At 42.1% G+C, this 25,611-nt stretch overlaps 1 protein-coding gene across 1 annotated transcript in view; it reads left to right on the top strand.

The window, feature by feature from the left end:
- OPN5 (opsin 5) overlaps window positions 1-25,611 on the top strand; it is a 48,770-nt gene that overhangs the window by 2,448 nt on the left and 20,711 nt on the right. Inside the window, 1 exon segment of the mRNA XM_042445391.1 lies at window positions 13,396-13,548. Coding sequence (XP_042301325.1) covers window positions 13,410-13,548 — 139 coding nt within the window. The 5' untranslated portion in view covers window positions 13,396-13,409.

The raw sequence follows: 25,611 nt of genomic DNA, 5'->3' as shown, positions 1-25,611 counted from the left end.
CTGTACCTGGGCAAAAATGAACACATGAATGCGTGAACTGATGATAGAGTGGATAGGTGAAATATCTTTAACAGTTGTGTAGAAGGGTAAATTCACATGCAAGCAGCACCTGCTGAAATTCCCTCTTCTACTCAACCATTAATAATACAGGAGTTTTATTTTTCTTGACAGCCCTAGTTGATAAACACGTATTGAATTAAGCTATACAGATAGCCCCCAACAGCTTACATGGTTCAAAACACACTGCAGAAATAATCCAGTTTGAGACAGGGCAGGCTCTGTGCTAGGGAATCCTGGGAATGCTAGTTTATTGTGGTACCGAGCTCTCTGACAGAGGAGATTATCACACAGAGGTCAAGGAAAGGAACAAAGTGCGATGCTCCCATCCTTATGGTGTGATCATGCAAATATCAGACAACATTGCACTTATCCTGTCATTAATCCTGCTAATGAAGTGGAATTCTCCCATCATTTACCTCCATTTCGCGTTAACGGATTAATACCAAAGTGACGGGACAATGCCACTTCACTGACTAGATAATGGCAGGATAAGTGCAACGTGTCTGATAATCTTTGTGTGATTGCACCATAAGGGCAGGAGCATTGTGCTTCGATCCCATCCTTATCCTGTCCTTGCTCGCCAGTGGGGCGCCGTGCAGATGTCATCAGTGTGTGCGAGTGCACTAATAGCACCCTGCACGCACTCTAAAAAGAACCTGCTAGGAGCGGGTTCTTTTTAGGTCTCCTCGAGGCTGTGCTGTTTGGTTGGCACGGTCTCCATTCCGTGAAGAAAGAGGCAGCGTCTCTCTGCCCCTTTCTCCCCGTCTGTCTAGGTCCTGTCTCAGGGAGAGTGGAAGATTGGAGAAAGAGACTGAGGAAAATTCAGAAACAGTGTATGAATTAAAAGTACCAATTGGAGAAGACAGTAGAGGATGGATCTGCAACTTATATCCTCAATGCAGTCCTCATCCAGCAGCACCTTTGAAGCTAGAGAAGATCAGGATGAAGCCTAGCACTGCGTTCTGGCCCAGGCCTGAGCCGCTACATGAACCTCTTGTGTATGGCCCTTCCTGCCCCTTTTTATTTTGTTTGGAGACTTAAATTGTATGGTTAGCTAAACTATTCCTGTTGCTTTCCCGTGCCCTGCATTTTCAATATTTTTTAACCTTTATTATCTCCCAGCCCCAATTTAATAATGTAATGATAACAATATGTTAAAACACTCATATAGATCAAAAGCTGGAGGTGCGCACTCACCGTTCATTTCTTGAAAACATGTTATTCCCAGTAAATAAATACTTGTCAGCAAATGATTTTATTTCCGTTAGCATTTTGATTCCATTTAAAAATGTTAATAATAAATACGAAACAGTTGAACTGTCTGGGTAGATTTAGGCTGCATCCGCACTGCAGAAATAATCCAGTTTGGCACCCCTTTAACTGCCATGGCTTAATGCTATGGAATGCTGGGAACTGTAGTTTTGTGAGACATTTAGCTTTCTCTGTTAGAGAGCTCTGGTGCCGCAACAAACTACAAATCCTTACAAATCCATAGCATTGAGGCATGACAGTGTTAAATTGTATTATTTCTGCAGTGCAGATGCAGCCATTATGATCTTAAGAAGAATTTTGATAAAAAGAGGTGTTAATGGTATTTAACACCAGAGAGATTGTCCAAGATGTATAAAGATGTATAAATGTAATAAAAAAGAGAGACGTTTTTATCATGTGTGGTGGACCTGCACTAAGCTGAGAAAATACTGGTTTCAGATATATTCTATTATGGAAAACATTTTGAACTTTCAATTCTTAATTGAAGCCAGAACATTTTTCATTGGGGATGATGGATGAACAGATAGAGAAAAAATATGGAGGAATTGTCCAGCATATGAATGCACCCTATGCACAGAAGGGGCAGGATGTGAATATCCCCTCACAGGAAGAATGGTTGATAAAACTGTATGATCTTGCAAAGATGGATAAATTGACGAATTTGATTACAGTAGACAGAAGTCTGTTAAAAAAAAATTAAAGACTAGGAATTGACAATTGATTTTATGATAAGATATTTGGGGGGGGGGGGGAAACTGCAGTTTTAAGATTTGAGGAATAGTAGAATGGAATAACATGTAGAAGTACTTTATATTGTTATCACACCCTGCATACCCTACATTATTTTGGGGTACAAATATTTTGTTATATTTTATTATGATACCAGTTACAGAGAGGCCAAAGACCATGAACTTGGAAAGGTCACACAACCTTTAAGTCAACTGATGACTGCTCACATTACCCGAAGGCATGTGGAAAGGACTCCTGTAGCTTTATGGCTGAGAATATTGCTGCTTCCCCATACCTTGCCTTGTGCATTTCCTCTTGAAGGTCACAGGACAAAGGCTTGTCAGCCTAAGCCAAACTTTCTGCTAGCCCCTATTGTACTTTCCCACATCTGATCCTCTCTCAAACTCCCTGGGGTTGCCCCGATCTTATTCCTGCTTGATTAAATCAATGCCACTGTCATCAATCAAAAATTTTCCTTTTGTAACTCTGAAGTCAAAATCATCAGCCAGGTGGGAATCTGGTTGTTTTGGGGATTAATGGAAAATCAACTCAAACTATCTCAAGTGACGTTTGGCCCACAATACCCTTGGTTGGGCATTCCTATTCCAGTCTCAGTTGCAGTCAGGAAGACATGCTGTTGGATTCCAGCTAAAACTCCACCAATTGCTAGTCAAACACGGTCTCACATAGTGATCTGAGTCCAATCCCCTCTGTATCCATTCCCCAAATTGGCACCTGGCTTCTGGAGCTGGTAAGCATTGCCCATTGCCATCCTTTAATTGCTATCCACAGCCACCTTTTTATATACCCGTGTGTGTGTGTGTGTGTGTGTGTGTGTGTGTGTGTGTGAGTGATTTCTGTGTATGTTGACATCCCTCTTGTTCATATAATAAAACTGAGTTTTATTCAACACCTTCTTTGCCTTCTCTGCCTCAATGTTTTCAGTGTTCTCAGAAAAAGAAAAGAGTGCTCAACCTGAGGATAATGGAGCAGAAGACATAATAGGGGAATTTCAGCACAGAATAAGTAAAGAGGAATAGAGGAATACCTTGTTAATCTAAATGAATTTAAGTCTCCAGGACCAGATGAACTACATTCAAGGGTATTAAAAGAGCTAGCAAATGTAATATCGGAAGCATTGGCAATAATCTTTGAGAACTCTTTGAGAACAGGAGAAGTCCCAGCAGACTGGAGGAGGGCAAACGTTGTCCCCATCTTCAAAATGGGGCAAAAAGAGGATACCAACAATTATCGTCCAGTTAGTCTGACATCTATACCAAGAAAGATTCTAGAGCAGATAATTAAACAGAGAGTCTGTGAACATCTAGAAAGCAATGCCATAATCATAAAAGGTCAACACGGGTTTCAGAGAAAGAAGTCATCATGCCAGACAAACCTGAGCTCTTTTTTTGATAAAATTACCAGCTTGTTAGATGAAGGGAATGCTGTGGATATAGTATATTTTGATTTCAGTAAGGCCTTTGACAAAGTTCCCCATGACATTCTTGCAAACAGGCTAATAAAATGTGGGCTAGACAAGGTAACTGTTACATGGATTTGTAATTGGTTCACTGATCAAAGGGTGCTCAACAATGGCTCCTTTTCATCCTGGACAGAAGTGACCAGTGGGGTCCCACAGGGCTCTGTCCTGGGCCCAGTGTTATTCAACATCTTTATCAATGACTTGGAGGACAACATTGGGGGCATACTTATCAAATTTGCAGATGACACCAAACTAGGGGGAGTAGCTAATATCCCAGAGGACAGGATCAAAATTCAAGATGATCTGAATAGACTAGAAAGCTGGGCCAAAGCTAACAAAATGAAATTCAACATGGAGAAATGTAAGGTACTGCACTTAGGGTGGAAAAATGAAATGCATAGATATAGGAAGGGGGACACTTGGCTGAATGAAGCTACACCTGAAAGGGATCTGGGAGTCCAAGTAGACCACAAGTTGAACATGAGTCAACAGTGTGACGCAGCAGCTAAAAAGGCCAATGCAAAGTATAGTGTCTAGATCAAGAGAAGTAATAGTGCCACTGTATTCTGCTTTGGTCAGGCCCCACCTGGAATATTGTGTCCAGTTCTGAGCACCACAATTTAAAAAGAATGTGGAGAAACTGGAGCATGTCCAAAGGAGAGCGACTGAAACGGTGAAGGGTCTGGAAACCATGCTCTATGAGGAATGGCTTAGGGAGCTGGGGATGTTTAGCCTGGAGAAGAGAAGGTTAAGAGGTGATATGATAGCCCTGTTTAAGTATTTGAAGGGATGTCATATTGAGGAGGGAGCAAGCTTGTTTTCTGCTGCTCCAGAGACTAGGACCCAGAACAATGGATGCAAGCTACAGGAAAAGAGATTCCACCTCAACATTAGGAGGAACTTCCTGACAGTAAGGGCTGTTCAACAGTGGAACAAACTCCCTCGGAGAGTAGTGGAGTCTTCCTCCCTGGAGGTCTTCAAACAGAGGCTGGATGGCCATCTATCGGGGATGCTTTGATTTGGATTTCCTGCATGGCAGGGGGTTGGACTGGATGGCCCTTGTGGTCTCTTCCCACTCTATTATTCTATGATTCTGTGAGTTGTACTTAATACTCTGGAGTTCTAGTTTTTCAGAACCAGTAAACATAAGCTGAAAATCCCAGCTCATGTTACCCTGGCCCTCTCACAGCTCCAGATTGAGATACATGAACTTCCCCATTGAATTCAATTTATGGGTGCCTTCTTGGGGCCTCCTGAAATTTAGGTAACGAAAGGTGGGGGAGGTAGAATAATTTGGCAACTATAATCATTAGTTAATAAGTTGGAAGTCATATATTTTCTCCTTTGTTTTATAGTTATTTTATGTAGCTTATTAATTTTTGTAGGAGCACTGGTCTCACAGTGGTTAAATGCCAGTAAAGGTTAAAGGTAAAGTTTTTCCCTTGACAAGATTGTCTAGGGTGGTGCTCATCTCCATTACCAAGAGCCAGTGTTGTCAAAGACAACTCTGTGATTGTGTGGCCAGCATGATTACACAGAATGTTGTTACCTCCCCACCAGGGAAGTAGCCGAGGGGGGGGGGGTTCTTGGGGTCCGGACCCCCCCTTCCATTAGAAAAACGAATGGTGTGTGCTGCTGCGCCGCCTCACCCAAGTCCCATTATAATGGTGCACTTAGTCTGGACCTCCCCTTCCTAACATCCTAGCTACGTCCCTGTTCCCATTGTAAAGGTTCCTATTTATCTATTTGCACTTTTACATGCTTTTGAACTGCTAGGTTGGCGGAAGCTGGGACTAGTGACGAGAGCTCACTCCATCACATGGTGCCTGGGCCTATAAAATTAAGGTGAAGAATGTAGAATTTTGTAAGAAATATAAAATTAAGGTGAAGAATTCCTACCAGCCAGGAACCGGGGAGGGGGGGAGATATTAAAGAAAATTTAAAAGCAGATACTTTTGGGGGCATCTAGATATCAGGATATAGTTATGAGTGCATTTCTATGGCTTTATAAAAACACATGCAGGAATGACCAAAGCTTATCAGCTACTTGAAGTGGGAAGTGAAGTGCTACTCCCAAAGTGCATTGCGTCCATCAATGCCACTGCTCAAGGAAGAGGACATTGTGTAATCCTCCACCTTCCCTGCAGCCTTGATACAAAAAAGAAAAAAGATTGTGTGATGGCATCACCCACACAAATCTCCCTGCTCACTTACTAGAGTTAGAGCAGCAGGATGCTGCTGTGGCAACCAGGAAGAGGAGCTACCTGTATCATCAGATAACTCCCTGTCTCACCTTCCCTGCTATACACAACTGCTACAGAAAATGATTCCCTAGAAGAAGATTATAGTAGTGCCCACCATGGAGGAGGACACAATTTTGGCATTCCTTTACCCCCAACATATCAGGGGCTGTCCCTGACACAAAGCGCATGATTCTGGCTCCTTATTAGGGTACCAGAAACAACACCAATGCAATGAAAACAAATAATTTTCCAGGTCACCATTCCTAAAGAGCCTAGCTCTGAAAATCCTTGGTGCCAGATATTCAGGGAATACCCAGTTTCAGAGGCTGCCTCTGGCATGATGACATAATGGGGGCATCATGGTATTACCTTCCCTTTTGGAATGGGTGCCCTTGCCTTCATCTCTTGGGGGGCATCCTCTATCTCCTGTGGCAAATGGCTGAGGGAGAGAGAGTGGACACCTGCAGTTCTCGGGTGGCAGGAAAGGTGAGCAGCAGGGTCCCCACCTGGGCAGGTGAGGTGTGAATTTTCCACCTGCAGCACCCCACAACCTTAGGGAACTGGCTCACTCAGCTGCATTCAAAAACATCATGCTCTCTGAGTTTATGGCCCAGTACCCACAGATGATGCTCAAGTGGTTAAAACACTGACTTTGTTGATTGCAAGATTGGCAGGTTGGCAGTTTGAGGCCTGAGTGCTAGTTCATGGGGTGAGCTCCCTTCACTAGTCCCAGCTTCTGCCAACCTAGCAGTTCAAAAGCATGCTAATGCAAGTAGATAAATAGGTACCACTTTGGCGGGAAGTGGTACCTATTTTAGGTACCACTTTTAGGTACATGACTTTTAGGGAAGTCATGCTGGCCACATGACCACCAAAGCAGTCTTCGGACAGTGGCTTAGAAATGGAGATGAGCACCACCCCCTGCAGTGGATTACAATTAGACATTATCCACAGGTCCTAGGATTGGAGGTTGTGGTTGTGGTATGATCATTATAGCACTGTCACTGAGCCTGGTACTTTGCAGCATAATGCAAAACTAGGTCCCTGTCATGAGGCATATGCAATGTTTAGCATAATACACAATGGAAGACAGAACAGTGAAAGACTCACCAAAAGATGGGAGAAGAAATAGAAACAAGGATGAATATGAATTCTTTCTCAACAATTTACTCTTCCTTTGAATCCAGGAGGGTTGTTTGTACTGTCTGTAGACAGTATTCTTAGCAAACATTATATGCTTTGAATATTTAAATATTTAATATATAAATATACAGCATGATTACATTCTAATAATGGGAATGCACTCATGGAATATTTTGGTATGTTCAGAAAATCAGGTGCAGTATTTTACAGGAAGGGCAAAGAACAGCAAGTAGTGGCCAACTGGCTATTCATATCATAAGTAAATAATGTTGTAATGGGTGTGCAAAGCCAGGTACATTCCTTTCCTCACAAAGGCTAGCAAACTGAATGGAAAGGTATTCTAACCATGATTGTTTTAAAATGTTGCTGGCACTTTATTTCTTGCCTATTCCAACAGTGCCTTCCAAAACGATACAGATCCTGCAGTTTATCAAATCAAACAAGCAAGACCAAAAGTAAGTGTACTTTTACACAAAGATCTTTATCACACGGGCCCTACAATGGACCTGTTGCATTCCAAAAAGGGGGAGTGACAAGAACCAAATGGGACGAAGAACGCATCTTATCGCACAGTGGAAAGTTGCTGCTGCCGCCAGATATTCCCATCGCGTTTCACATATGTCCCAGAGGGAGCCATTTTTGACAATGCTTTTGAGCAGTTCTCATAAATCGCTCCCTCTGGGATGGATGTGGAATGCAATGGGAATGTCTAGCGGCAGCGACGGCATTCCCCTGCGCGGTAAGATGTGTTCCTCGTCCCATCCGGTTCTTGTCATGCCCTCTTTTTGGAAAGCGATGGGCCCGTTCTAGGGCCCGTGTGATAAAGTTCAAACTGTCTGTACCTAGATAAACATGGGCAAATGAAGCAATCTATATGCTGACCAGCATGCCCTGCTTTGTTATTATTGTATGTTTTCAATCATTTCCAACTTATGGCAACCTTAAGGCAAACTTTTAATAGGGTTTTCTGAGGGTAAGAGTGTGGTCACCCAGTGGGTTTCCGTGGCCAAGCAGAGATTCAAACCCTGGTCCAGAGCTAGAGTCCAGTGCTCAAACCACTACACCACACTGGCTCTTATGCCCTGCCTACTCCCCTCTTAAGTGAAATATTTTAATAAGCTCTGGAGCTCCCCTAGGGTTTAGTGTTGTCATTATGAATTCTGCCTCACTAATCATATAATGACTAAACTTGGTTATTGTTACACAGCAGAAGAGAGCTCAATTTAGTAACATGAACGGTGATGGCATAAGTAGCATTCATTTGTTACATTCAGCACTAGTAGAGTCTACTACATGTGTAAATAGGTATTTTCATATATAACATTCAACACATATAACCTATACCCAGATCTGTGATCAATACCACAGTACAGTTATTCACAGGCAGTGGAATACACTTTTATACAAAGCTTTCTGGTTTACATTCCTGTTACAGTTTTAAACCTTCTGGGTTAACAACCAGTAAAGAAATAAAGCTAGTGGAAGATAGGAGGTCTTGGAGATGTCTCAGCCATATGGTTGTTGTGAGCCAGGGTCAACTTGAGGACAGTTAACAATAAAAAGAAAATAAGAAATATAGTGGGACCTTGTTATCCGCTGGGGTTTGGTTCCAGGATCCCCCGTGGATAACAAAATCTATGGATGCTCAAGTCCCATTAAATATAATGGCAGAGCAAAATGGTGTCCCTTATATAAAATGAAAAATCAAGATTTGCTATTTGGAATGTATACTTTTTTGGATTATTTTCAAGCTGTGGATGCTTGAATCCATGGATAACAAATCTGTGGATAAGGAGGGCCAACTATAGGTTTTAACTATTTTTAAAGCCATTATTCATAAATGTATTCAGCTACATGATACAGGATAAGTCCCAGCATGTTTGGTGGAACTAGCATTGGATTGTGCTCACTGGAAAAGTTACTAAGGCCTGAAACAGACAGGCCCAAAGGAGAGGTTGCAAGGTCATGCTGGTGTCGTTTGCATCTGGACCTCAGCAATCACTTATGCCTGGTCCCAATCCAGACTGCTGCTGTGATTTTCTACCAGGCTCTGCTCCTCCTTGGCCCCATTATTTTTTGTTGGCACAGCATCAGGCCATGTTTAGGGCGTGCATTGTCTAAACAGCATGCCCCCAACATGGTCTGAAACTGCATCAATTTGCCTCTGTTTTTTGGGCCTCAGGCTGCATTTACACTGTGAAAACAGTCCAGTTTGACACCACTTTAACTGCCATGGCTCAGTGCTATGGAATTCTAGGAATTGTCGTTCATAACAGCTGCATCTGCACATCAGAAATAATCCAGTTTGACACAATTTTAACTGCCATGCCTCACTGCTATGAATTGGTAGGGATTTGTTGTTTGTTGTGACACCAGAGTTCTTTCACAGAGAAGTCTAAATGTCTCACAAAGCTACAAATCCCAGAATTTGCTTAGGACGGTTGCTAAGGAGGCCCTGTGGTTTGTAAGAGATTTTTTTGTTTTAAGTTATAGGGTTCCTCCTGATAGGGCAAGAGTGTCAGCAGATTTAAGCATTTGTTGCTGTGGTTCTTGATTGTTGGTGTTAATGTTTTTTTTAAGTATCCAAACAACATTTCTGTGGCCATAGACTTTTTTCTGGCAATTCCCAACACCAACTGCAATATTTATTCCTTTTCTAATTTTCTTTTTAATTCTGAAACATATTGGAATAAAAATGTCTTCTACTCTTCTCCTTCCTTCTTTTAAATTGTTTAAAGAGCTATTGTTAAAAGCAGTTAAAATGGCACTGTTGCACTATAATTCTAAAAGAAGTTGTGCCTGGCTAGCACAAGCTACTAGGACCATGGTGGTGAACCAATGGCATGCATGCCCTCTTTGGCACACAAAGCCATTTCTGAGGGCACATGGAGAAATGGGAGGGTGGGAGAAGATGAGGAACAGGCATGTTCCTCCTCTTCCCCCATCCTCCCAAGCCTTTATAATAATATAATAATAATTTATTTATATTTTCCGCCTCTCCCAGATAGATCGAGGTGGGATTACAGTCTGCTAAAACACATACACCAGTAATAAAATACATATAAAAATACATCCATAAAAATACAATTAATCTTAAAAGCTAACTCATCGTCAAGTGGTAATGCAGTAGATTCATAGAATAGTCTGAAGTTGTCTCTTACATAAGGTCAGGTGAGTAAGCTTGCTGGGAGAGATCCGTCTTAAATTCCCTCTTAAACGCCTCCAAGGAGGTAATAAGATGGATCTCTTCTGGAAGACCGTTCCACAATTTTGGAGCTGCTGCTGTGAAGCCTCTCTGGGAAGTCGATATGAGTCTAGTTGATTGATGTTCTAACACATTCTTCCCAGTTATTCTGGGTGTGCGGGTGGTAGGGAGAGGCATTCCTGCAAGTAACTTGGGCCCAAGCCATGTAAGGCTTTAAAGGTAATAACCAACACCTTGTATTGCGCCCAGAAGAGATTTTAGGACAGGTATTATATGGTCAAAGCTGGACGAACTGGTGACCAATCTGGCTGCTGCATTTTGAACCAGTTGAAGCTTCCAAACTTGGTACAAGGGTAGCCCCATGTAGAGCACGTTACAGAAATCAAGACGAGAGATTACCAGTGCGTGTACCACTGCTTCCAGGTGCTTTTGGTCCAGGTAGGGGTGCAGTTGGTGTATCAACTGAAGTTGGTACCAAGCACTCTTGGCTGTCGCATCCACTTGAGATGACAATTGTAGTGACAAGTCCAGGAGTATTCCCAAACTACGAACTTTGTCCTTTAGGGGAAGTGTGACCCTGTCCAGGACTGGTTGCCAAATCTCCATCCCTGGACTTGAGGTACCTATCGCAAGTACCTCCGTTTTGTCTGGATTCAGCTTGAGTTTGTTTTTCCTCATCCAGCCCATTACTGACTCAAGGCAGGCATCCAGAGGAGAGATGTCATCCTTAGTCACTGCAACAGTCGGAAACATAGAGAAATAAATTTGGGTGTCATCAGTGTACTGTTAACATGGTGCCCCATGTCTCCAGATGATCTTGCCCAATGGCTTCATGTAACTGTTATACAACATGGGGAACAGAATGACACCCTGAGGGATGCCAGATGTCAGCTCTCTTTTAGAAGAGCAGCTGTCCCCCAGTGTCACCATCTGGAATCTGCCTGAGAGGTAGGAATGGAGCCACTGGAGTGCAGTGCCTTCAATACCTAACTCCCTCAGGCATTCCAGAAGGATACCATGGTCTATGGTATCGAAGGCAGCTGAGATGTCCAACAGTCACACTTCCTTGCTAATTAGCTTACTTGCTATGATCTTTGGAATAGCGGTATATAAATAAAACAAATTAAATTATTATTAATTATTCCCTTGTCGATGCCCAAGGCAGTCTCAACTCTGTATCCTACCCTGAAGCCAGTTTGAAGCCAGTTTAGCTGCCTCTCCAGGGAAGTCCCACTCCAGATGTCCCACCACCACCCCACCTGGTGCGGGAACACCTTTGAGTTTGGGCACTCAGTCTCTAAAAGGTTCACCATCACTGTACTAGGGCTTTGGACGTAGTGAAAGTAGTTTGGAAGGCATTTGTAAGTCATTTTCCACCCTGCATTTAACCTACTCTGTCTGACATTGAATCACCTGAAACATACAAACACAAAAGCAATATGAATACTCTAATTTAAAAAAACTTTCATTAACCTGTGGATATTGTTTTGTTTTAAAGTATGTTTAACATTTTAATCTTCTTAATTGTATTTTATTCTTTTAACATGATACTTAATATTGTAATAATATTAGCTTAGAGCTAATAGGCGCCTTACAGCACATGGTATTTGCCCTTAGACACTGCAAGAGAAATGTAGAGACAAACAGGACCTATGTAACATTTTGTGACCTCACCAAGCCTCGACACTATGAGTAGAAAAGGTCTGTGGCAGATCCCGGAACGACTAGGATCCCAAATTCCTCAAAATGATCATCCTGCTACATGAAGGCCAGCAAGGTCAAGTCAGATATGGCGATGCTCTCTCGGAGCCCTTTCTAATAACTAATGGTGTGAAACAAGGTTGTGTTCTCGCTCCAACTCTATTTACAATCTTCTTCAGCATGATGCTCCAAAGGGCTACGGCAGATCTCAAAGAAGAAGACAGCATTTATATACGCTACCATAATGATGGTAGCTTGTTTAACTTAAGCCGCCTGAGGGCCCGCACTAAGACTCTAAACTATCTAGTCCGTGAGCTGCTTTTTGCTGACGATGCTGCCTTCGTTGCCCATATGGAAGCAGCTCTGCAACGCCTAACATCTTGTTTTGCAACAGCTGCAGAGCTCTTTGGACTGGAAGTCAGTCTGAAGAAAACGGAAGTTCTCTACCAGCCGGCACCTCAGGAAGAATACTACCATCCCCACATCACTGTAGGCACATCTGTGCTTAAGTCCGTCTAGCAGTTCACCTACTTGGGAAGCATCATCTCCTCAGATGCCAAGATTGATAAAGAGATTGATCACAGATTAGCAAAGGCATATAGTGCATTCGGAAGGCTTCACAAAAGAGTCTGGAGTAACAAACACTTGAGGCAAAGCACAAAAATCAGTGTGTATAGAGCCATTGTACTGTCTGTTCTCCTCTATGGGTCTGAAACATGGGTCACCTATTGCCAACACCTACGACTCCTTGAACGCTTTCATCAGCGCTGTTTACTCACAATTCTAAATATACACTGGACTGACTATGTGACAAATGTTGCTGTCCTTGAGCAAGCAGGGATCACCAGCATTGAGGCCATGCTATTGAGGATGCAGCTGCGCTGGGCAGGACACGTTTCTAGGATGAAGGACCATCGCCTCCCCAAAATAGTATTCTACGGTGAACTCGTCACAGGTCAGCGTAAGAGGGGTGCCCCAAAGAAGAGATACAAGGACTCCCTGAAACAGCATCTCAGGCTCAGCCAAATTGATCACCAACAATGGTCTGCCCTGGCCTTGCACCGGGAGGCATGGAGACGCACTATCCACGATGCTGCAGCCTTTTTCGAAAACTCACGCCAAATGAGTCTCGAAGAGAAACAACAACGCAGAAAGAACCGCAACCTGGAAACATCACCCAAGGAGACTTTCCGCTGTGCTTTCTGCAACCGGACCTGTTTATCCTGGATTGGCCTTTTTAGTCACCAACGCGCTTGTAAAAAGTGCAGGTTGAGTCCTTCCTGAATCTTTGTTCGCGAAGCAAAGCCAGAGAGAGAATAATTTAATTCTATTTTAATGTACTATTTTTGTATACTTTTAATTGTAGTTTTTTAAAAAATGTTTTTAATGTTGTCACTGCTGTGAACCCCAGCTTTGGGATATGAATAATAATAATAATAATAATAATAATAATAATGGAGATTCGGTGTTTCCTACTTTTTTTTAATGAATCATGGTCTTTTTTAATATTTGAAACATTGTGTCAAGTGTGATTCATTGAATACTATTTTGCTTCTCAGATACTAATCTCTGCATGACTGGAATGGACCCAAGGCAAAATACCTCATCTCAAGATGATTATCTTCCCCACTACCAGCAAGACGAAGACCCTTTTGCATCAAAACTCTCAAAGGAAGCTGACATAGTAGCTGGATTTTATTTATTAGTGATTGGTAAGATTGACATATTCTTCAAGTGAGTGTTCTTCTTTGTGCTATCTTTGGATATCTATATAAAACCAACATGCATGGATTAGATGTATGTAACATTGCAGTGGAATTGATTGCAGTTGTTAAAATTGTATTTTTATCCTAATCCAAAGGTTCATTAAGAAATGTTAACAAGTTCAGAAGGAAAGTGTTAGAAATAACGGAAGAGGGAATTTCCATTAGAGAGAGAAATATTTATTTTTAAATAATTAAACAGAGAAGACTTTTGTGGCGAAATTCCTATCCTATCCTAGCTGCAGCTTCCAAATACTTGCATTTTCTTTCCTAGAAAGACAGAAGCTCTGCTTGCGTCTAGGGCTAAATTACCTTCAGCCATTACTGGAAACCCAGCAGCTTCTCAGATCTTTGTACATTGACAGCAAAGGTTTGTGCAGGGCCTTGTTAAGTTAAACATCGGCGTGCTCCCAGCAATACTAGGGTTAGGGAGTGCACACCAAGTGCACGCTCCCTAATCCTAGTATGTGTGGGGGGTGCCATCGTTACGTGGCGCCATCCACATGGCATGCATAATGATGACATCACAAATGCAGGCCATAGTTACACTGCTTATTACTCAGTCACAGGGAACAAACTTAATACTACTGAATACATGAAAGTCTGGGAAGCTACTGAGCATGTAGTTATGCTCAGTGGCAAGGACTTACATGTGTCCCTGTCCCCAGTTTTGCCCTCAAGTGAGCAGCTGAATATCCGCACAGGACTATAGTGAATCCAAAATGTAGTGTAGATGGAGTCATAATACATTTTATGCTTCCTTGTCACTAGCCTTGTTCAGCCCTTTGGCTCAACACTCATAGGGCTTAAACTGGGGACACTGCAAGTATATGTAAGCCCTGGTACAGTTGTAAGATTGGCTATCCACCCACCTGCATTTAGCCAAACATGAATACAGATCCTATTAAAGGGCTTTGTGAACTATATGCAAACGTCTAAGTGCCTTATCACATTTGGAAAGAAAAGCAAAAGCCAGTGAGACAGCAGCAGCTTCTGTCTTATCTTCCCACACACTTATGAAACACTTCTGTTCTACTGCCAAGGGAGACCATTGTAAATACATGGTTTTTGTTCTGCTGGAAAAATCTGTTTGACAAAAGCCATGCATTTACCACTGGCTCCCTCTGGAGGGGGAACAGAAGTACTATGATGTCATGTGGGAGGCAATTCAGAAACCTTTTCTGTCTAGCTGGCTTTCGTTTTTCTTTTCAAATGCAATAAGACTCTAACTTAGCTTCAGGTGCTCAGAGATGATGGTGATGGGTTTTGTGTACCATCTCCACCACTTTGCCCTGCATGTGTTTAGGCTATGGAGTTTATCACCTGTGCAGAAACGGGATTTTAAAAAAACAGGAAAAAAACCCACCAAAGCGGGTATTTTTTTGTACACAACAGGGTTAATGTGACAAAACCGACCCCTTTTTACTTTCAGGATTGTCATTAATGCTAACATCATCTGAATAATAATAATAATAATAATAATAATAATAATATATTTATAGCCCACCCAATCACGAAGAATCCGGGCGGGTTACAACAATAAAATACATCAATTACAATAGAGTTAAAAACCAAACCCTAGACCTACCGCCCCCCTCCATACCCAGTACTAAAACAGAATTAAACAATAATAGTATAAAAAACATTAAAAACATTAAAAGCATTTTTAAAAAAGGCAGAAACATAGGTGGGGAAGAATAGACAAATGAGGGGGCAATATCTCTATATCTGGGGAGGGTAAGTAAGTTGGAAAGGCCTGCCGGAAGAGATCCGTCTTGAGTGCTTTCTTAAAAGCTGTCAGAGTGGAAATGTGATGGATCTCCTCCGGCAGGTCGTTCCATAGTTTAGGAATAGTAGTAGAGAAGGCCCTCTGGGAAACTGATGTTTTTGGCTGCAGTAGATTTTTTCCAGAGGACTTTAGTGTGCAGGGAGGACAATAGGGAAGAAGGCGTTCCCTCAAGTTCTCTGGGCCCAAGCCATGTAGGGCTTTAAAGGTGATCACCAACACCTTGTACTTTGCCTGGAAACTAATAGGCAGCCAGTGCAGGGACTTCAAGACCGGTGTTATATGAACATTCCTAGAAGTTCCCGTGATCAATCTGGCTGCCATATTTTGTACCAACTGAAGTTTCCAAATTTGGCACAAGGGTAGCCCCAAGTAGAGCTCATTACAGAAGTCCAATCGAGAGGTTACCAGTGCATGTACTACTGTTTCACTTCCCTAGTTCTCCACTACTCACAGATCTTATTACTTTAAACTAGTTTCTTAGGACTTCCCTTGTCCTCTTTAAATTTATCCTTCCTTATCTAGGAACCTAAATCTCAGCTTCTCCACTGGGTGTTCCTGTCACACCCAGCCTTCTTGGCTGTTAATCCCTCAGGATCATGGCACACTCTCCCACTCTCAAGTGTTCCTCCACCTTTTTATATCTGCTCATCAGGCCAGCCCCCAACTTTTTTTCAGCCGGATACTGATTGGCTGCCCTGAATATTTCATTCAGCCTGTCTCTCTCCATACACTCCTCCATGCCATCTCTCTATTACCTTAAAAGCTGGAGACCACACTTCTCAGTAGCATGCAGTGGACAGGGAAGAAGGGAATACAGCTATGTCAAAGGACTCTCTGTCCTTCCTTTCCCTGGCGTAGAACAAGTTTATTTCCAACCTCTGCTCAGCATCATGGAGACAATGGAGATTATCACATGGGAGGAAAGCGCCCTTCTCCCGTGCTTAATTCGTGTTATTAGTGCGATCAGGGGCAAGATTATCACACCTTCACACACTTATCCCATTCTTCTCTGTCTGTGAGCAGTAATGGACCTGTCATTGGGTATTAACGTCAATACCCAATGACAGGTCCATTACTGTCTACAGACAGTAGAAGAACGGGATAAATGTGGTGTGTGTGTGATAATCTTCCCCCTGATCGTGCTAATAACATGAATTAAGCATGGGAGAAGGACACTTTCCTCTCCCATGTGATAGTCTCCAATCTCTCAAGAGCCATGATGCACTTCAGTGATCCCACAGCTTATCTGATTGATTGAGAGTGCATCACATTAAGTATCACCAAGAAGGTCATAGATCCTTCCTCTCCACCTATTCCCAAATCATGCAACCAGTGCTTGCCAGATGAACAAAACAATTTGTTTCTCTAGAGAGACTCATGGCTCATTCAGTCTCTCAAGAATTAAGTGAAAGACAAACTTAACCCACCTCCCATAACCATAACCCCTCTCCCCCATGTCAGACCTATACAAGAATCCTGGAGCACACACGCCACCAATTTATAATAAAGATACATCCTCCCCCAAGATGTTCAGTCAGCATGAGAAATAGGATAGGATAAATCTTTCCTTGCACCCTGTTCTGTTTTAGTTTTGTTTAGGGGGTCTAGGGGCTATTGTGCACCAGTGCAGCCTTCTGGGCAAGGGCATGGAGACAAAAGCTTCCCCCTTTCCCCTCTGAAGTTTGCTATTCCTTCTCTAAATATTCAGGATGAAAGAGAAGAGTCTACCTTTGTAATATCACTTGAAATGTTGTGCCTAGCCACCCAAGCCTTGTCAGCTGCTTCCATCATGGCTCAAGCCTATGTTTTGTGGGCTGAAGAATTTTGGCTGAGATTCTTCAGAAGGAGGTTGACTTTAGAGAAAAGATCAACAAATTACTCAAGCCTACTGCCTTTTCACTGAATGCTATACAGTTTCTTCCTGAGATCCAGGCAGCTGTGATTCCAATTAAAAGGCAAATGACAGGGCAAGGAAAAATGTGACTTATTTCCTCTTTGGGAGAACAAAGCTATTCAGTGACCCCATAGAACCAGTTTTGACAGAAAGAAAAGAAGAAGAAAGCTTTAGCCCAACCTCTCAAGAGAGAGGATAAGAGCAACTCTTGCCCTCTTTCCATTCTTCTCACTCCTGCATTAAACCAAGAGAAAATAGGGGACCTAAGATCAGATATCAAATAGAGATATGCTCACTCTATAAAACAGCAAGTACAGAATTTAGACAGACCAAGCTGGTAAAATGTGGGCTAGACAAAGTAACTATTACATGGATTTGTATTGGGTTATCTGGCCAAACCCAAAGGATGCTCAACAATGGCTTTTTTTTTCATCCTGGAGAGAAGTGACCAGTGAGGTTCCACAGGGCTCTGTCCTGGGCCCAGTGCTATTCAATATCTTTATCAATGACTTGGATGAGAGATTTGGAGACATACTTATCAAATTTGCAGATGACACCAAATTAGGAGTAGTAGTAAATACCCCAGAGGACAGGATCAGAATTCAAAAATTACCTGAATAGACTAGAAAGCTGGGCCAAAGCTAACAAAATAAAGAAATGTAAGGTACTGCACTTAGGGCGGAAAAACAAAATGCATAGATATAGCATGGGCTACACTTGGCTGAACAAGACTACGTGTGAAAGGGATCTAGGAGTCCAAGTAGACCACAAGTTGAACATGAGTTAACAGTGCGATGTGGCAGCTAAAAAGGCCAGTGCAATTTTAGGCTGCGTCAATAGAAGTATAGTGTCTAGATCAGTGGTTCCCAACCTTCCTAATGCCGCGACCCTTTAATACAGTTCCTCATGTTGTGATGACCCAAACCCATGAAATTATTTTCATTGCTACTTCATAACTGTAATTAAATAGGTGTTTTCCAATGGCCTTAGGCGACCCTCAATGAAGGAGTCATTCGACCCCCAAAGGGGTCCCAACCCACAGGTTGGGAACCACTGGTCTAGATCAAGGGAAGTAATAGTGCCACTGTATTCTGCTTTGGTCAGGCCCCACCTGGAATACTGTGTCCAGTTCTGGGCACCACAATTCAAAAAGGATGTTGAAAAACTGGAGCGTGTCCAAATGAGGGAGATTAAAATGGTGAAGGGTCTGAAACCATGCCCTATGAGGAACGACTTAGGGAGCCGGTGATGTTTAGCCTGGAGGAGAGAAGGTTAAGAAGTGATATGATAGCCCTGCTTAAATACTTGAAGGGATATCATATTGAAGAGGATGTCTTATTCCATCTTCAAAAAGTTATTAAAAGTACTATTTAATTTTCTTCATTGTGCCCAGGGATGGTCAGTGAAGGGTGATACTGGATTTGAAACAAGTAAATTGTTTTGTCTAGAGGAAAAATTCAGACTGAAGACACTAGATACAATCTTGGAGGCTTTGTTGGCTGCGTTCTTCATGGTGTCCTTAGATTTAATGGATGTATTAGCATACATGTACTGTACCAACATATCACTAAGATAGGCAGTTCATTTGGTTCACCTATAGGAAAAGTACTTCCAGTAAAAGGTCCTGCCATTAGACCTTTTGTCACCTCTGAAGGTGTTCATCCAGTAGCCCACCAACAACTGAAACACATACAATTCCACCTGTATTTAGACAGCATGCTCATCTACTATGTCTTGCTTAAGAAAAGGAGTAAGGAGGTGCAGAAAATGCTGTACTGTTTGGCTTCCTGTGGTTTTCTGATAAATTTTGGGAGATGTGACCCATTCATTGGTCCTGGTTTTCAGAATGTCCCTATCAATTCATAAGTTTCCTTTACTGCACACCAGACCTTCTGATGGAACGGGCAGTAAGCCAACCCAACTTCAGTCGCCTCACTCTGGCCTTTTGCCTAGAAACTGAGCGCTCACAGTATAGGGCAGCAATTTATGCCTAGCAGGTGATTACCACCTCAATTTCCTCTCACAAGGCATCCAGAAAGAAATTCTAAATGTCTTTCTGGGAAGGTCTCTGCCAGATGATACAGGTAAAGGGACACCCACCTCACTGAAGACCATTGTTGTTGTATGTCTTCAAGCCATTTCCAAATTGTGGTGACCTAAGAAAAACCTATCACAAAGTTTTCTTGGCAGGATTTGTTCAGAGGGGGCTTGCCATTGCCTTTTCTCTGAGGCTGAGAGAGTGTGACTTGCCCAGGGTCACCCAGTGGGTTTCCATGGCTGAGTAGGGAGTCAAACGCTGGTTTCCAGAGATGCAGCTATATGCTGAAACCACTGTACTACACTGGCTGCCTTACATCTTTGCACCTGGAATTACTGTTTTTACAAGACTTAGCCCTCTTAAATGCTAGAAGTATAGAATCAGAGTTGGACCAAACAACAATGGCCATCCAGTCCAACCCTATGCTGTTTAGGAATACATGATCAAAGCACCTCTGGCAGATGCCCATCAAACCTCTTTTAAAAACCTCCAAAGAAGGAGATGCCACCACCTTCCAAGGCAGCATGTTCTACTGTTGAACAGCTCTTACCATCAGAAAGTTCTTCCTAACATATAGATGGAATCTCTTTTCCTGTAGTTTGAATCCACCGCCACTCCATGTCCTAGTTTCTGCAGCAGCAGAAAACAGAAAACCAGCATGTTCCATCTTCAATATGACATCTGTTCAAATATTTAAACATGGCTATCATGTCACCTCTTAAGGTTCTCTTCTTCAGGCTAAATATATCCAGTTCCCTAAGCTGCTCCCCATAGGGCGTGGTTTCTAGACCTTTAACCATTTTGGTCATCCTTCTCTATACATGTTTCAGCTTCTCAGTGTGTTTGAATTGTGGTGCACAGACCTGGACACAGAATTTCAGGTGAGGTCTGACCAAAGCAGAATAGAGTGGGACCCAGGAAAGGTCACAATTGATGCAGCCACTGATACTGGGGAGAGAGGCTTCTTGTCACAGAGGCAATATGCCCCCATTGACAATGTGGGATCTAGGAGCAACCCTCATGTCCTGACTGTTACTTTAGGGGGAATGCAACCCATGCAGAAGCAGTTGAGCACCATTGCCCTGGATACTTCTACTTAAAGGGGTGAGTTGCTAAGTTATGTAGGGGTGAGTAGTCTGTATTGAGGAGATCTTTTGTTTTAGTTTCTGTCTTTAATCAATGCCACTTTTACTGGTAGCCTCAATGTATCTTTGGAAAGAGAGTTTGACCCAGAAAGGATGGAAGTTAACTTTCTAAAGAAAATCTATGTGTCTTTTTTGCAATACAAAATTGCAAATCTTGAAAATCTGCATATATAATTTAAACATCTACAACAGATATTGCAGAATGTGACCATCTTCATCATCATATTTTTAACGCTGAAGTTAAAATTTCTCTGAATGACTTTGCCCACATAGTAAAAATAACATTAAGAGTTCTGCTTTCCATTTGATGACCTGAAATGAAGTTCCTCCAAAGTAGCCACAGGGTTTTCTAACATTTTCATCATGAATGTATTGAGAAAAAGTTAACTGCTATGACTCTCTTGCTTCAAAAAGAGAAATCTGAAGCGACAGCTTTAGACTGATATTTTTTCCTGCATAATCATGTGGTGTATTTTTAAAAATTATTTTAAAATCTAAATCTACTATCTGCCTCCTGGTTTTCCAATTCCACCTTAATTTTGAAGAGTCATTTTGTTCCATCCAAGACCCAAGAAATACCTGTATCTCTTATCTGATGTGACAGGAGAAGCTAGAATTTTATCTTGTGTGTACTGTAATTCATAATGCAGGAATCTCCTCAGGCAGCTTGAAAAAAGTTTGGGTTTGATGTAGATCACCACTCATCCCTTTAGCAATCATACCCTGATGATCCACTAGGTTCTACTCTTGCTCCCACTCTCTTTAACATCTGGCGAAATTGCTGAAGACTGTAATTTAGTGTTTCATCCACAAGGCTGAATGTTGTTCAGTCACTTTTAAATATAGTCATTCTTTGCTTACAAAAATATAGTCACTCACCCTTCACAGCTCCTACAAAAAAAAAAAAATAAACATAACCCTTTTTTCCCCACACCACAAACAAGGAGCTGTTATTAGACTTGCAAAAAACATGCTTACATAGAGAGGATGTAATTTGGCACTGGACGTGTGTGTGTGTGTTTGTGTTTTAAGAACAACCAGCAGTCAGGAGTCAAACACATGTGTGTGAATATGAGAAGTTTCCTCTGACATCACAGCCCTGTTGAATATCTGTTGCTCAAACTAGACCCCTTCTCTGGCAGATAAGGGAAGCTCTCACTGGTGCCAAGGGTTGTTTTCTCCCCATGCCAGATAGCAACTCTAGGAGATGGGAACAGGGCAGGTATGGGGAACTTGGAATTTGACCTGGAAGACTACCCCGTCTGGCCCAAGACTACCCCATCTGGCCCATCTGAAATCCTGTGCCCTTCTAGAAAGAAGATAATAGAGATTATCACACAGGGGTTATCCTTGTCTCAGAGGTGCGGCTGCTCTGTGTGTGTCCTTAGTTTCACTTTACCTTCCAAAAAGACACCAACCAATCAAATGCTTTTAACTGTTTACTCACAAACTGAAACCAACAACCAAAGAAACTCCATTCACACAGCCAGGCTCCCCCCAGTTCTCCTCAGTTGCATCACTGAGGGCTAGAAGCGGTTCTCTCGGGGCACGTGTAGGTCTTCTCCAGTCAGCCTCTTCCGGGCTGGGTCCTTGCTCCCACATCTGTCCTTTTGGGTCCCACCACACCCCTTCTAAACTCGAGCTTCCAGGAGAGATGGTACCTTCAGCTTCTCAGCCCCAGAAGCTTTCCTTCCCACCTTGCATCTTGCAGTCAAACTTCCATGTGGGGTCCCACCCTAGGTCTACATCGTCCTCTTTGCAGGGTCACTGGCCAGCCGTCTCTCCCTGGGCTGCAAACCACAGTCTCTGTCCCAACTCTCCTTGCCCAACTCTTCTGCATCGATTCCTCCTCCCCGCGTTCACCTGTCCCTCTCCTTTTATCCTCCTGCTCTCAGTTTCGGCTTCCACCTCCTTCTTTTCTCCCGGGTCCTGTAACCCCTCTACTCCCTGCTCGGGTTCCTCTTCCATCTCCTGAACTGTAGCCCTACCAACCTGACCCCTCCCATTCCCCTCCTGGCTACACTCATCCTTAACTTGTTCTTGTCCCATCCTTCCCATGCGACCACGGGAAGGACATTCAGATGATGTGTCAAGCAGATCCCATCATTAACCTGTCCAAAAAGCGTGATTGACCACAATCACACAAAAGACTGTCAGATGACATCATGCAGATCCTGTCATTAACCTATCATTAATGTAACACTGGCCGGCATTTTGTATTAACAGAGATTTGTGTTATTGCAATGCTGCTTTAAGAATGGGTTAATGGCAGGATTGGCACTACAATTTGAAAGCCCTTTGCACTATCGCAGTTGCGAATGGATTAATGATGGGACAGGGACGGGGGAGCAATCCCGTCCCTATCCTGTCTGTGTGTAATAATCTCCAATGTAAGAGAGCCACTGTGCCATGGTAGCAAGAAACACTTCTTGAAGCTGCAGCTCTGTTAGTTTTGGCTCTCTCTCTGCCTCCTCAGTTGGGATGTACACTTGCTGCTCACTCAGCTGGCACCTGTATGGATGAGCTGCTTCTTCAACTGTCCTCAGTCTGCTTTACCATCCTGACATAAATACAGTAAGTAAGCAAATAAACAAATTTACACTTATATTGGATCTATGTGACATCCCAAACTTTTTTGGTTTTGTGGAACATTGATTTGCAGTTTATGGTTGATACTTTCTTTTTTTGTTATTAGCTGCCTTGACTTGGGTTGTGCAATTTGAAACAGCTTAGCACATTGGGTCCAAAGCTCAATGTCTGCAAAAATTATTAAAGGAAAACACACATGTGAAAATTATTGTAAAACTATTTTTACTGTTTCCAGAGCTTATTCACATGACCTTTTGAGGCCACAGTAATGGCTGATCTGTAGCTGACCAAAAACCACATCCACTACAGGTTCAAAAGGTTGTGTGAAAGAATCAAAATATTGTAGTATCTTTTGTCCCTCCTTGTAAATAGGTCTTTGTAAATTTAACTTGGTCGTGGAGGTAAAACTATTTTTGGAAAAAAGTATACATGGAAAAACTGAAATTTACCTCAATTCAGTCTTAGAATTCACTGTTCTGATTATGTTCAGAGAATAAGAAGGCTCTATTTTTTTTAATGATGGTTTGATTCAGTATGAAAAAAAAAGACAAATTGCAAGACTGTTGCTGCACTCTTGTTGTTTTACTTCTGGGCAATAAAATAGCTTGATGGAAGATGTTCAGCTGTTATGAAACTTCTTTTGGTGTATTTTTGGCTGATTTTTATCCTCTTTGTCTAGTGGGAAAGAGTTGTAGCTACTGTTTTTTAAGATTGTGCTTACATAGCAGAAGCAATTCACAGTTCAAAATGATATGCTGTACAGGATTTCTTTTATGATATCTAATGCGTTCCTCAGAATTATGTGTTTCAAAGTAAAAGGATTGAAATATTGTATGATTAAAATGTTGTAATGGGAATGATTTTAATGCCACTGTTCATGTCTCCATATTATATGGACCATGTACTTGTGCATTCAGTTCTCATCTCCTCAGCCCCATGCTAGAAACTACCCTTTCTGTTTAATAATATCAGGGATTTCTGCTGTTATTACCGAAATCTGTTGCCTGGCTTTTCACTTCTATCATCCTTCTCATTGTTGCTATAAATTGTCATGAACTATTCTGAGTGGTGCACAAGCACTAGAAGAAGAGGCATATATTTCTTTATTTGAAAAACAACAAATGTTGTCACAAAATTTCTCCTAAAGTAAAATCTGATGTTAATTTGATGGTTAAAATAATTTTGAAAGAAACATGAGCTAGATTTATTTTAGGTAGTGCAGGTTATGGATTTATTTCAAGTAGTGTAAGTAGTATTAACTGGCTCTGCAGTTAATACACTGACTCTGATGATCACAAGGTCAGCAGTTCAAGACCCAAACTTCGTGTAACGAAGTGAGCTCCCATCACTAGTCCCAACTTCTGCCAACCCAACAGTTCAAAAGCATGTAAAAGTGCAAGTAGATAAATACGTCCCACTTTGGTGAGAAGGTAACAGCATTCTTTGCAGTCATGCTGACCACATGACCACTGGAGTCGTCTTCAGACGACGCTGATTCCCTCGGCTTAGTAATGGAGATGAGCACAGCCCCCTACAGTCAGATATGACTAAACAATCTTATCAAGAAAAACCTTTCCCGTTGACCTTTAGTGCATGCATAATTGTGAACCTGTGTTGACTGATCATGGTTCTCTTTGATGTCTGTATGTATTGGATGTGCCTTGAGCAGGAATGGGCAATTTGAGGCCTCCCGCTTGGGTTTTTTAAAAATTTATTGTAGCTCCCATCAACAAAGCGAAGTTGGAGTGGGAGTTGCAGCAACATCACTTAAATAAATTAAATAATAAGACCTTCACACCCTTCCTAAAAGCCTTGATAGTGAGAACTAATCATAACTAAGTTATGGGGAGTTCATACCAGAGCTTGGGAGCTGCATAGAGAAATCCCTCTCTTATATACCAATCAAGAAAGCCTCCTCAGGTGATGGTATTCTTAAGAGGGTCTTTCCTGAAGACTTCCACAGCTGGGCAGATTCATAACAAGTCAGATGGTTTCTAAGATAGCCAGACCTGAAGCCATTTAGCTCTTTAAAGATTAATATCCACACTTTGATTTGTGCCAGGAAAGCAACTGCAGTGGTGGCATTTCAGTGTTGGAATTATATTATTTACACATTTAATACCAAATGAAGCTCATAGCACCACAATATTGCTATCATATCAATTTGCTCTGTGTGCATATGAATGCACGCATGTATAGTTAACATCTGTCTGTCTGTCTGTCTTGGACATATTTTATATCATGTCTTTAAGATATTCCCATGGGGAATCATTCATCTGAGATCTGCAGATCTGCTTTGCACCAGGCATTCATGTTGATTAATAATAATAATAATAATAATAATAATAATAATAATAATAATAATTTGTTTTATTTATATACCGCTATTCCAGAGATCATAGCGGTGAACAGCAAGTAAGCTAATTAGCAAGTAAGCTAATTTGCCCCCAACAGTCTGGGTACTCATTTTAGCGACCTCGGAAGGATGCAAGCCTGAGTCGAGCTTGGGCCCTTTTGCTGGTCTTGAACTCGCAACCTTGTGGTTTTGAGTGAATGG

The sequence above is a fragment of the Sceloporus undulatus genome, chromosome 1 (genome assembly GCF_019175285.1).
Source record: "Sceloporus undulatus isolate JIND9_A2432 ecotype Alabama chromosome 1, SceUnd_v1.1, whole genome shotgun sequence".
NCBI classification, from domain to species: Eukaryota; Metazoa; Chordata; class Lepidosauria; order Squamata; family Phrynosomatidae; genus Sceloporus; species Sceloporus undulatus.
Note: the sequence above shows the minus strand (reverse complement) of the source record. Positions and strands in the feature narration are given on the sequence as shown.